At 43.5% G+C, this 14,528-nt stretch overlaps 1 protein-coding gene across 2 annotated transcripts in view; it reads right to left on the bottom strand.

Moving 5' to 3' along the window:
* Window positions 1-14,528, bottom strand: part of SLCO3A1 (solute carrier organic anion transporter family member 3A1) — a 745,165-nt gene that overhangs the window by 80,718 nt on the left and 649,919 nt on the right. The window contains exons 8-9 of one of the 2 annotated variants that reach the window (XM_078683156.1): window positions 3,865-3,897; window positions 3,487-3,662 (exon numbers count right to left, since the gene is read on the bottom strand). In XM_078683156.1, the coding sequence (XP_078539282.1) occupies window positions 3,487-3,662; window positions 3,865-3,897 (209 nt within the window). The remainder of the gene's footprint in view (window positions 1-3,486; window positions 3,663-3,864; window positions 3,898-14,528) is intronic. The other variant, XM_078683157.1, reaches the window with a different exon arrangement.

Below are 14,528 nucleotides of genomic sequence, written 5' to 3' on the forward strand. Positions count from 1 at the left end.
TACCATACATGCCTTTAAAACGTAATTCTTTGTAAAGGCATGCGCGATAAATGCACATGCGTTTTGAAAAAATGCGGGATAATGGTATGCGAGGTCAATGACCTTGCGGGATAATGGTATGCGGACTGAAAGTCTGCGGGATAAAAAATGCGGGAAAATGGCTGCAAACCATGATTAGCAGCAGACTTCCCTGGTGAGCACTAGCTTTACTACAGTGATCTAATTAGCAACTAGAGTGCTAACATTCAGAATTTATGGCAAATGTGTGACACATCTGAATGCCTTCTTGATAGAACCAAAGTAAACAAGCATTGAAAATGCAATAGATCTCGCCCTCGTTTAAGTTAAAGCCATTCTGTTTGTAATGAGGTGGCTTTTTAGCTTTGCTTTTATTAGTGTTTTTAAAACTTTCATGTAAATAACATGCATATGTATGCATATATGTATATGTATGCATGCATTTATATTTATATAGATATGCAGATTATATATGTTTATATATGTATATTACCTACTGGCGATAGCCAGTGGGTATATATAGTTAGGATTTTTTCTCTATGGGATTTCTGAAAATTCTATGTCTAATAACTTTGGCGTTTGTGGACGGAATTGGCTAAAACTTTCAAGAAAATGGCACATTTAGTTTCTGAGCAGCCCCTGAAAATTTGGGGGGGTTTCGTCAAGGGGGGGCCGAGAAAAAAGGGGGGTCCCAAAACGCGTTTTTCCCATTCATTTTTCCATAGGGCGGTTGGACTCACTTTTAGCTCGAACGGCTGAATAGATTTACATGAAACTTGGCAAAATTGTAGATATCGTTTGCCCGACGTGCCTTTGCTATGTCTCAATATATGTGCTCCAGTGGATTTTGAGAAATTAACGTTTAAAAATATATATATATCTGTGACAGCGCTCCGGTTAGCGCCCCGGTTCGCGTACCTGACGCGTAACGGAACTTCGCGAAGCGAAGCTGATTGGCTCTCCGGTGTCTGTCAACATTCTAAACAGTCCGGAGCGGCCGCCATCTTGTCTCTCGGTACGATCGAGAGACAAGATTTGGTGAAAAACGAAGGGGGAAATGAAGGAAAGGGGGCAAGGTAGACCACTCCTGACCCCCTAGGATTGATGAGGGGGATATTAAAGTGCCCCGCAAGGCAAAAAAAAAAAAAAATTTTTTTTTGCGATTTTACGCCGTAGAGGCGCGTCCCGGTACGCGAACCGGGCTGCTCACCGGGCAGCTCACCAGGCAGCTAACCGGGCAGCTAACCGGCAGCGTAGCTGTCAACATTGTAAACAGTCCGGAGCGGCCGCCATCTTGTCTCTCAGTAGGTTCGAGAGACAAGATGTGGTGAAAAAAGAAGGGGGAAATGAAGGAAAGGGGGCAAGGTAAACCCCTCCTGACCCCCCTAGGATTGATGAGGGGGATATTAAAGTCCCCCGCGATTTTTCACGGTAGAGGCGCTTCCCGGTACGCGAACTGGGCAGCTAACCGGCAGCGTAACGGGAGTCCGCCATCTTGTGTTTTTGGAGCGTCCGGTTTGCGTACCGGGTAGCGTCCCGGTAAGCGTAACAAGGGGAAAACCAAGAGAAACAGTAAAAAAAAAATTAAGGGAATAGATTTCCAGCAAACTTGGCAAAATTGTAGGGACTGTTTGTTTGATGTGCCTTTGCAAGGCCTCAAGATATGTGCACGTGTGGATTTTGTCTAATTAAGGTTAAAAAAAATATATATATCTGTAAGCGTGCTCCGGCACGCTTACGTTACGGGTTTTGTTTTCGCTGCAGAGCCGATACGTCACGGTTATGCGACGCGTCATGAGGCGTCTCACGTGGCTACGTGATACGTCACGTAATAAAGAATATATTTTACAGCTATAGATATTAGCTTTTAAAAAACCAAAGAAATTCACTGAAAAAACCATAGGTTATAGACCATATATAGTTAGGGATTTGCATTTACAAAACCTTGAAAATTCACTGAAAAAACCATAGGTTAGAGACCATATATAGTTAGCTGGACATTTTATTGACATAAAACCAATGAAATTCCATATATAGTTAGTTGCACTAACTATATATCGCGCACCCGCAATCCACTGCTGATGATGTCACATATTACATCATTCATGACATGGTCAGTGACATCACTGATGACATCACTGATGACATCTCAAATGACATCACTGATGACATCATTGATGACATCTCAAATGACATCACTGATGACATCATGACACACCAATACCAGTTACTACATACGCACTCACTGATTCCTACGTCTACACACACATTCACTCATTCACCCATACAAACACTCATACATACAGTCACTCATTATTACAACACTATCATATGCACTCATACACCTATGCAGACACTCACACACTGCCACTCATCCATGGAGTTACTCACACACCTAGTTAGTCCTGTAAAGAATCAATCACACTTCCATTTCCTCATCTATACAGTTAAACACAGAACACCATACTTCAGTGACATCACTGATGACATCACTGATGACATCTCAAATGACATCACTGATGACATCTCAAATGACATCACTGATGACATCATGACACACCAATACCAGTTACTACATACGCACTCACTGATTCCTACGTCTACACACACATTCACTCATTCACCCATACAATCACTCATACATACAGTCACTCATTATTACAACACTATCATATGCACTCATACACCTAGTCAGTCCTGTGAAGAATCAATCACACTTCGATTTCCTCATCTATACAGTTAAACACAGAACACCATACTTTTCACACATATACTAACACATACTTACTCTCTTATACAATCACTGATACAAGTACGCATTGATATGCACAGAGTCACACACCTCCCAGCCAGCCACACACACACTCAGTCTTCCATACATCCACTCATTCTTCAATATGTAAAACATATTTAAACTTTACAAAAACACACAGACACTAGATGATGTCATCAGTGATGTCATTTGAGATGTATCAGTGATGTCATCAGTGATGTCATTTGAGATGTCATCAGTGATGTCACTGACCATGTCATGAATGATGTAATATGTGACATCATCAGCAGTGGATTGCGGGTGCGCGATATATAGTTAGTGCAACTAACTATATATGGAATTTCATTGGTTTTATGTCAATAAAATGTCCAGCTAACTATATATGGTCTCTAACCTATGGTTTTTTCAGTGAATATATATATATATATATATATATATATATACATATATATATACATACTCACACACACACATTTATAAATGTATATATAGCGCATAATATATACAACATATACATGCTTCTTGCCTTCTTGCTTTAGACAGCTAGGTAACATAACAAGTCAGAGTTTCATTAGAGGGTTCCTACAGTGAATAAATCAATTTTAAATTGGTTGTCAAATTTCAACTAGGGGTACAGTCATATTTTACCAACACCACTGCATTTGCTTGTGTGATTTTGAATCCAACAATCTTACCGTATAAGAATGATAACCGATGGAGTCTGCGCCATTGCTCCAATCATGCTGCAAACACACATCACACACAGGAATGTAAGGAAGGCTTCTTGGCAACCAGGGCTTGGGCATTTTCCAGGCACCACTGTATTATTTCCACTAGGAACACCGCTGACGCATGCACAGTCAGCATGGCTCTGCAAGGAAGACCAATTACAACGTTTATAAAATAATTTGCTTACTTTTTCATCGTTCAAAACAGCTTAACAACACCATTTACCAAATCATAATAAGACATTCTGTGGTGCTTTAATAACTAACTCCTCCTAATTTACCCAATTAATTCAATTTAATTTCATATTCATATTTTCTACAAGAGATTGAGTTGAGATAATTTACCTTTTTGTGGGGCTCTGCTTTCTTTTCCATTCCCTAAGGTAAATAAAACGTGGTTCACCAAAAGTTTAGCAAGAGTAACGTATTAATAAAACGCAGTTATATTCATACAATACTCATTTCATATTTATTAACTTTACAAAATCCAATAGGAAGAATTTAGCCTCAGGCATAAAATACTGTCAAATACACTGCCTCCTTTATCTGACTTTTGTATTAAAATAATGATATTCAAATGAATTACAAAGGCAATGCAATAATTTTCTAAGATGGTGTTTGCTGTAAATTCTAGATCGGGTGTGAAGAAAAAGTAATTGACTGTTAAGGAACAATTATAACCTTGTCAAACTCATTTAGTTACTCAAATTCTTAATCCTGAAAATGCACACAGTTATTTCACACAAATGGTATAGGATGACTAGTCCAAGAGTGTACAGCGATAATAACATTGCATAACTTTTACCTTTCTAGGCTTACTCTCACTGTATTAAAAATGCCACAATTGGCGTCAATCTAGAAATCCCAAAATTAATATTTGAAGTGTATTTTGCCACTGCATATACTGTGCAACAGTATGGCACAATTGATAGCAGTGTGCTTAATAAATCACATTAGTAAACTATATATCTGGTAACAGAAGAAAGATGCAAATATATGTCAGTAATGGTGTTATTAATTTGGGAGGGGGCCACGCCTGCTAACTTAATAGATCCACTATTTTTCATTCCTGCTAGCTATGACACACGCAGCACGAAATCCCTGGAGAAGTGTGTGTTACATTTCAAGCAGTACTTTACACTTAAGAACACAACACAATAACATTTCCAAACCGAGACTTATTATAAAGCTGTTTTCTCCAGCAGTATATCTCCCAGTACAGGCCCTTTCGATGAGCTAGGTGAACTTTCTAGTTCTTTATCAGAACTCTGTGATGTTCACAGGCAGCTGATATTGGAAGAAAGCATTGCGTGTGATATGTGGGTTCTCAATTGATACGTATGACAAACCCAGGTGCCCTTCAAAAGGGGCCAAAACAGATGGGACATGGTAATAGGCCTACACTCTCAAGAATTAGTCGACCAACTGTAATATTACTGGAGCTTGCAGTCGATACTAAGCATTATTAGCAGGGCCTCTGGAATTATGCAGCAGGAGAAAGTCAAATTATGTGGCACAGTTGCGGGAATTATGCAGCAAGAAAAACAAGTTATGTGATATAATGCAAAACATTTTGTAATAGTATTACTTCAATATTTTTTAATTTTTAAACTTAGTAATACTATATGGGCATTGGTTGCACCTCATTAGTACCTGTGTAACACTCATACATAGCAATAAGTAGCAGAAAGCTGGCGAGTCCTGCTTGCAAAGGTGTGGCAACATGTGTCACTGCATTTTTGTCACCTTTGGTTTAAAGGTTACTAAAAAGGTAGCTTGAGTTAGAAACAATTTATTTTGGTTAAATCAGCAGATTATGCAGCAGATTATATATTATGTGGCAAAATGCAGCAAACCTATAATTGTGTGGAAATCGCAGCAGCTGCATAATTCCAGTGGCCCTGATTATAAGTGTGGTGCATGTAGTTCTTGTAAATATTGTTTGAAGACTAAACCCTTTAAACACATTGATTCCAAGTACATGATAAGGCATTTCATTAATTGCAACTCAAATGTACACATGTGTGCTATCTCGTGTCCCGGCTGCAACACATATGTGGCCCAGATAACACAAAATGTGAAAAACTGCATCCCAGAGGACCGTATACATTAGCACATCAATTATCGAACATTACAAGCAATTTGTCTCTCTAAAGGGTTAGACACCGACCTCAAAAGAAAATTACAGGACAAGACCCTCCAGTCCAGATGCCAATTTGACAATCTTTCACAAAGTTTTAAGGTGTGGTTAAAGATGATATGTTCTTTATGTTAATCACGAAAAATGCTAATAAAATATATTCAGTATTCTATACTTCATCCGAAGTGTTATATTTTTACAATTTTGGTACGGTGGCTGGTAGCTGGATTACGCATGAGGGCGGCTGTAATAATACCTACTACCGTCCCTCTCACAGATGTAATCCAGCTATCGGTCACTATACCAAAACTGTGAAAATATAATATTTTGGATGAACAATTGCCACCTGCATAACATATATTACATGGCCCTAATGAAGAGTGTTGTCGTGAAACACGTTTTGGCCCATAACGTGCTATTCCATTTTTCTAACTCGTTTTGGGATGTATATTGTTTCACAATTTTACTTTATTAATGTTTTGGCACTGCATAACTTTGGTACTGCATAATATTTCCGCTAAGTAAAGCCTGTTGACACTGTGCCGGAGCTACCAGGGGTTGGACTCAGGTTAATTTTGTGACCTTGAGGGTTCACCCTGACAAGGGATGTAATTATTCCTTAAAGTGGGTAGTCACCCACTCCAAATTATAATTTAATTTCTAACAACAAGATACTCCAGAACGTATTTATCAGTTAACAAATGGAACTGCCATAGAGACAGTTGTGTTTTTTTGGTCTGTGCACCCATCACCTTATTGCTGTTGACTTGCACTGAACTTCCCTTGGCGCACCCATTACCAAATTTGACACTGTAAACGTCTTTTCAACAATATAGCACATTTACTGAAATAATGGGTATTCATAGCACTCATTGGGGTCCCCCAAAATATAAGAGTGCCTAAATAAATTCGAAGGAACACATTTCATTTTGATATTCATAATTACTCTGGTTCCTTGGAATGTAGGATTGCCACCAGGTTATTGTCTAATACATTTTCATAGCATGGCATCTCGTTTTATGGAATGATGTGACAGAGAATGCTAAAAAGATCCAAGCAAATGGACAGTTAAACCTATAAATAAAAGGTGTATGATGAGCAGTTGGAGGTATAAAATAAATATAGATTTCGTTTACATCTATGCAAACAATGACGGGGAAAGAGCCAAGAAGTCACTTGTAGGGAAGAGGTTAGTGATATTCACAAAAGTACTAATAATTCAACTATTTACAAACAGCCTGGCACTATAAATGATCTTGGATTTTAAGTCATCAAATCAATATTTTAGAAATTTGCATTCAAATACTTATCTTTAAAACATACACTTATTCAGATGAATAGTGGCTTGTGCTTCTACTGAGACAATATAATGTGCTTCAAGAGTCCCAGAGTATGAGGCACAAAGTTACTATAAGGATCTTCGATCACCATTACCCCCAGGTCCCTTATGTCCTCGTCCCATTCATTAACTTAGTGGAGATAACCATCTCCAGACAGAAAAAAGACTAAAAGAATGCTGGGACTCTAACCCCGCCCCTCCCACCGGGAGTACATAAGGAGTACTTGCCCAGCATTCCCCCTGTTCTTTTTTTCTGTCTGTCGACAGAATCTGGATTTGGATGCTGGTGCTGCTCCTGCTTGGCTTGAGTGGCTTCTTCTACTGTTATACCCCGTCGGGCTGCCTGGCTGTGCGGTTGGGGTATCTGGTTCCTTGCCTCCCGGCCTGCAGGACTTGCTGGGAGGCTTGGTTTCTCTGCTGGAATTTTGTCTTCCCTGCTTGGAAAAAGTATTCCTGTAGGCCCTTTGTGGCTGGTGAGCCGGCCTCCTTCCGGTTGCTCGTCTTCCTGAGGCTTGACCGGTTGGAAGTTGGGCCCTTTCTCCTGCGTTCCTGTTTTCCCCCAGCCTTGTGAGGGTGCGTTTGCTGCTTTGGGCTGGTGGCGGCTTCGTGTGGAAGGTGGAAGGGGGGGCCTTGTTTATGTATTTGCCCCCCCGGGTGAGTACCGCATAGCGGTTTATGTCTGCTTTTCTCCATTTCAGGCCGGGCGAGGCATGGAGTTGCAAACCTGATATTGGTGAGGTATTGTTACACTGGGGGTGACGTAAGATGTATGTCAGTGTCTGCGGGTGCTCAATTTGGTTCGTGTGCTGCTCTTGTGAAGCGGAGCGATGCACAGCACTGCCATTGTGAAACCTGTGTCCACTGCAAACTGTTGTAATGTGCCGTTTTCGGCGCTGTTCTCCTCTGTTGTTCTTACTGAGCATTAATGTCAGAGCGGACAATTCGTAGGAGTACACACTGTGCATTTATTGTTTTAGAGTCCTCCGGAGCATGATCCCGGTTCTGATGTGTTTCCTTCATGAACGCAGCCATGCATGTACTCCGTGTTCATGCCTGCTTGAGTATGCTTTGATAATGCCTATCCTGCTTTTGCTTTGCAACTTTTATTTTAATTGACTTTTGCCTGCTTTGAGTGCACACATTGTTTTTTGGTGCAGGTGAAAGGGCACACAGCTTTCCACTTCTTGCACTGCGCGGCCGTGTTCATGGCCTGCTTCCTCCTGGCATCACAGTGGAATGTCGAGAGCTCCACTGTACACTCTACGGTGGCTGTGGGCCGATACTGCTCTTGCGCTTCAGCGCTTTGCCTGTGGTACTAAGCCTGAATATCTGCAAATGCAGTGCAATACTGTAGGATATGCTTTGTGATGCTGCTCTTTTACTGGCAGTGGTGTCTTTCTTAGACTGCGCGGACTCGGAGTAACGGCGTTCTTTCTACTCTGCCGCTTTGCTTTCTCCTGCTTCTGACTGGCTAGGGGGTTGTGTGTCCAGCGTTCCTGCCATGATGCATTTATGTGCCTGGCACTGATCCTCTCAGTTGTCTGTGGAGGGGCGGGGTGGCTGCTCCAGCACTGCGTTCAGGGCTGCACGTGGTTTGGTGCTCGGTTGATCTGCATTCAGCAGTCCATGCCTGTGTTTGCGTGCTTTGGCTCATCGCATTCTGGCAGAGGCCTTGCTGTTTTCCGTGGTACTTCTTTGCATGGGGTTGTCGTACTGCTGCTTGTATGGACTTCCTTTGGCGTGTTGGTTTGCGGGCTATGGCTCAGCAGTGCATGCCTGTATTTGCGTGCTTTGGCTCCTTGCATTCTGGCGGTGGCCTTGCTGTTTTCTGTGGTACTTCTTTACATGGGGTTGTGGTGCTGCGGAAAGTATGGGTTTCCTTTGGCATGTTGGTTTGCGGGCTATGGCACTGCAGGCTCTTTCTCGCTGTGCTGCCTTACTTCTGCTTCTTTCGCCATCATGGGGGGTGCTTGTTTGTGGGTGTCTCCCCTCCTGTATGCCTCGTTCCTCCTCCGCTGTGGCCTGTTCCTTTGGCGGCAGTCCGTTTGTTGGCGTGCCATCTTCATCCATGGGCCGGGTTGGGTTTTCTTGGCCAGTGTGTCCACCTGTAGGCTGGGCACCGGTGCCTCTTGGTGGCTTCTGTGGGTCTCTGCCCCCTGCCTGTCCTGAAGGATGTACCTGTGGCTTCGGTGTTGTTGTCTCTGTCGTCCTGCAGCTGTTCTGGCTCTTGTGGTTCCATTCCATGTTGCCTTTGCCTGCGTTTCGGTGTGTTTCATCCGGTCATGCTTGTTGATGCTGCGTGTAGTCCTGGTTGTTTGCTCGTCCTTTCCTTGGGCGTGTTGCTGGAGCTCTTTGGCTGTGTCCTGTGCCTCGAGGTTGCTGATCCTGGTGTCTGGGGTTTTGCCTGTGGCTTTATCTCCCTGGGGTCAGCTTCTCTCCTGCTTGGGGGCGCCCAATTGTGTTTCCGGTTGCGGTTGGTGTCGTCTTGTTCTGCTCCCGTGGGCTGCTGGTTCTTGGCTGACACTCTGGTGCTGGTCTAGCTTCCCTTCCGGTCTGCCTCCCTTGCTGGTGTGTTGGCCCTCTCTGGTCCCCGCTGATGCGTGGTGTTCTGTGCGCCTCACCTGGTCTGGTGCCTCGGTGGCTTCTGGATTCCCCTGGGGTGTGTGGTGCTTATACTCTTGGCTGTGGGCTGTGCTTTTTTTCTTCAGCCTTCACTCTCTGCTTCCTCTGATTTTGTCAGGTGTCAGTGGTGCTGCGGGGTAGGTTTTTTTTGGTGTCTGGTTGGGTTTCCTGGAGGCTGTGGGCCCCCGCTGAGTCTCCGCTGGCCTGCAGTGTTCTTCTCAGGCTTGGTTCACAGAGGAGAGGGGTTCTTGTCCCTGCCTGTTCCTGGTGGTTCTTTGGCCAGGTTGTGCCTTGGTTTTCCCTGTCCTTGTGGTCTGGAGGCCGTGTTCCGGTCGCTCCTGGTCTGCCAGCTTGCGGCTGCTTATGCTTACTTTGGCGGTGCATCCTTTTGGTTGTCGGATGCCTTCCTCTCTGTTGGCTTCTGTTCTTGGCTGGCCTACTGCTTTCCAGTGATGAGTTCTGCTCGGGTTTGCCTGGTTGAGCTCTTGCAGTGGTCCTGGGCTGCCTGGGAGGCCTGTTTTGGGGGCTTGCTGGGTGGTCTGCCTCCTTGATTTGGCTGGTGTCTTTTCTTCCTGTGGAGTGGCTGTTCCCTCTCTTGTCAGGTTATGGTCCTTGCGGGTGTAGTGTTTTCCTGCTGTTGTGGCCTCTTGGCTCTGCCTGGGCCTGTTTTGGTCTGTCACCCACTCCTTTCTACCCTGCTTGCCTACTCTGGGGATGTCGATTGGGCGGCGCGGGGGCTGCCGGTCTCTGCCTTCTGGTTTGTCCATATGGCTGCTGGCGGTTCGCTCTCTTCGGTGGCCTTTGCATGTCTCTGTTCCCATGTGGGGTGCTGTGGACGTTGGGTCTTCCTTGTTCTCGGCCCTTGCTGGTCCGGGCCTTTGTGGGGCTTACCTTGTTTTGGTTTCGGTCCTGCTCGGTTTACCGTTTTTCTTTGACTGGGGTCTCTTCGCCCTTCCAGCCTTTGCTTTGCCTATGCTCTGCAGGGGCCTTCCCTTCTTTGGCCTTTCCCTGACATGGGTTGGCCGTCGGGTCCTTTTTGGTCGGGCGGGTTGCTTGGCTTCAGCTTTTGCTTCCCGGGTGCTTTGTCCTCTGTTGCTGTATTTGCACTGGGGCTTATTCCCTGCTTGTGCCCTTCCTTGGGTCGTGCTGGGCCTTAGGGTTTGGTTTGCCTGTGCTCTCCGCCCTGGCTTCTGTTGCTTGGCCTGTCTCTCTGCTCCGGTTTCCCTCGGTTTGCTGTTGAGCTGTTCTGCTGGGGCTTTCTTCTTGGGTGCCTGTGCTCCCTCCTGTTCCCTTTCTCTTGATTCCTGGCCGGTGTTTCGGCCTGTGGGATCTTGGTCCCTGTAGAGTCTGCTTCCTTCGGGATCTTGGGGCCTGGTGGGTTGGCTTCCGGGAGTTGTTTCCTCTTCCCCGGTGCCTTGGCTTTCCCTCTTTCCATGTCCCGGGGCTCTGTATAGCTTTCCGGGCTGGGTGATGGTCGGCTGTTGGTTGGTTGGTGCTGGCCCTTTTTTTCCTGGGGCCGAGTGCTCTTCTGTGGGTTTCTGGGGGCTTGTCCTCTGGTCTCTCTGTGGCTGGTCCTCCTCTTCTCTTGTTGGGTCTTCGTTTTTCTCTGGCCCCCTGGGCCGTGGGGTGTTGGTGGCCCTGGGGCTTGTTTTCCCTTATGCCGGTGCCTGCTTCTGCTGGCGTGGTTTCTCTGTGCCTTGGTCAGGTGCCTGTTTGGTTCTGGCTTGCTGGCGTGGTGCCCCTTTGGCTTCCTTCCTTGGGTGGCCTCTTTGCTGTTTTAGTTCATGGCTTCCTCGGTTGGTGGTGGTGTCCGTATTCTCCACTTCCCTTGTTTGCTTTGGGGTCTTCCTGCTGTGGTCTGGTTGACCTCTGTGGTTGTCGGACTTGTCATCTGGTTGGTCTTACGTTGTTTTGTTGGGTTCGTCCCAGTTTGGTGGGGCTCCCTCTTGTCTTGGTACTCTGCCTGGTGTTTTTCAGCAGTTCTGCCTTTTTGCTTTCCTTCTCTGCCTGCCTTGGTTTGGTTTCCTGGGTTGGCTTATGTTGTTTTTGGGAAGGCCGGCTTTTCTGCTTTGGTATTCTCCACTAAGTTAATGAATGGGACGAGGACATAAGGGACCTGGGGTTAATGCTCTATTACTTACTGGTAATCTTCATTACTCCGGGTCCCGTTGTCCTCATCCCATTCATACGCCCCGCCCTCCCTCCCGGACGGCCGGCCTTCCTGTTATGGGCTTGTTTGTTCAGGGGGAATGCTGGGCAAGTACTCCTTATGACTCCCGGTGGGAGGGGCGGGGTTAGTGTCCCAGCATTCTTTTAGTCTTTTTTCTGTCTGGAGATGGTTATCTCCACTAAGTTAATGAATGGGACGAGGACAACGGGACCCAGAGTAATGAAGATTACCGGTAAGTAATAGAGCATTCAGCATGAAAAAAGTAGTGCCAATTGTTTAGGAAAAACAATGGAAAAAACTGAAAAGGTTATGCAACCTACTTTAGATAACACTTCCCCTCTAGAGGCTCCTACATTCTGCAGAAACGTTTACTGTATACTTTGAATGTTGATACTGTGTACTGTTCATGCTGACCACAGGTTAATGGCCAGAACACATGTATAAACACTTAGCTTGTTACATCTGACAGCTATTCCACAGAAAGGATGTACCACTAACAACGCTGCCCAACATTGCCTTCTTGCATAACAGCACTGGAGCAGCAAAAGATAGAAAAGATTGTGACAGTTGCTTATTCTGATATATAAGGCAACAATACATGTAATTCTAGTAATTTTTTATTTCCTATTTATGTTCAGGGTATGGAGCCTTAGGTAAAATGGTTACAGCAGAGGCATGAAGATGTTACATCCAAAAATACAGTTCATGAAATTGTTTGTGAAATTGTTTGTGAAATCAGCAAAAGGCAACTAATTTGGAAGGACCCTGAGCCTTTTCATCTATGAACATGAGCAAGTGAATTTTGATTTGTAAGATGCAGACTGCACAGTAATCATTATCGTTTAGTCCACTCTCTTCCATTACGAGATTTTCAGAGATGCTGCCACTCCAACAAATAAGTAAAAATAGGGACCCATTGAAGGCTAAATGATGAGTTGAACTAGGAGTGATTTAAATGCATTTTCATTATCATATCTTCAATATTTTTTAAAAGCTCAATTCACTTTAATAATGCAAGTTATTTAAGGCTGCTGGTAAAGCCATAAGCATTGGATGATCTCAGAAAGATTACACCATTGGTAAATCTGATGGTACGTTAGTGACAAAGGTGCAAAGTTTGCTGATGTTCCTATCTATTTCAGCATGTCTATCAAACAATATTCATTTAAATGTCAGAAGTGATATTCATTTCTTAGATAGTACAATAACACTGTAGAAGTCTATACAGCTCATACGAATAAAAACATGCAAATCTACATTTACATATAGGTTATCTATACATCGAATTCTCCTTGCACTGCAACTAGTCCTACACACTCCTAGTTGGATTCAATACCTACCTTACCCTATTTCGTGCACTGATGCTATGCTAGCTGGTTGTACTGAAATGTATTTGTCCTTGCTAAAAGTACATCGCACTAATATCATTGGTGTGGTTGCGCTACAGAAAGCCCTTTTTTTTACTTTTCTTACAAACGGTGAGTAACATGATTTCTTAAAGATTTTATACAGAACTCCAGTAGCCAGTTGTGTATTGTTTTGTTCTCTGTTGAAAGTACATTGAAATATTGAACTATAGTTACAATGGATGTAGCGAATTATGTTCTTGTCTTAGGAAGAGCCTACTTTTTTTAGTTCTTGCTTAACAGCCTAGCAGCTTGCTTTTTCTAATTGGCATTTTGTCACCTTATTTTTGAGCGTCTAAAAGAACATGAGAAGGCTGTACCCTTTATTATATGCTTTATGAAATAATACCCTGCAGAAATAAGGAAACATGAAAAATAAGCTACATTTCTGTTTACAAACCTGAAGTTATTATTTCAGCATATGTCAAAGATATATGTTATATATTCAGGGTTTTAAATAACATAACACATTTATTGGTAGCACACATATTCACCCTCAGGGCAGGATTGCACTGAAATAACAGATTTATTATTGTTATTCGACTCAATAATATTCATTTCGTCAACCTCAGGAGGTAAGACTGCGTGGACCCGCTGCGATTCGAACCAAACATAATTCCCAAACCAAACATAATTCCCTGGAGTGGATGTATTATGCCAACTGAACCACCAGACCCGGCCTAAACCGGTAATCGTCTTTTTAAGTGCACTGAATGTTATTCCCATGTCTCAGTGTCTATGGTAAAAGTGAGATTTCTAGGTAAAGACTTCTTTAAGTAAACATCCTGCTTACTATATTTAGTTTGTGCTTGTTTCATCCCTGAGAACATTCCTCAGCTTTTTTCAAGCGGAATAAAAAATGTGAATCCCCTGCACAGTGCCTTTGCCTCCTCTTTCCTGAATGTGATAGACCCAAATGAAGCTCAAATAATTTAGCGTAATTTAGCAAACTCTCCTCAGTGATATTTAGGATGTATTCATGCCAAATGATGTTTGCTAGTACTGTGAAGAGCAGGATATTCATATACTTTTGTGAACGTTTTCACTTAATAGTTGCTTTGATGCAGTTATAAGTACTGTCATTTAGATAAAAGTTGCCAAATTAAAAGATGCTGATGTTGAAGTGTGCTTGCAAGTCCTTACAAATCCTCTTTCCTGGCCTCTGAATTTGCTTTTAATTATATGTCTTCCTCCATTTTCTTTTCATTTTTGCTTTCCCATGCCCTTTGTTTGCTTTATTTTGGAAATAAACAAAAGTGAACGGATTATGGTTTCTTTCTTTAATGAAATGTGAACATTGGGAATGTTTATTTGTTGTTCCTTTTTGCATCA

This window comes from Lissotriton helveticus, chromosome 3_1 (assembly GCF_964261635.1).
Source record: "Lissotriton helveticus chromosome 3_1, aLisHel1.1, whole genome shotgun sequence".
NCBI lineage: Eukaryota > Metazoa > Chordata > Amphibia > Caudata > Salamandridae > Lissotriton > Lissotriton helveticus.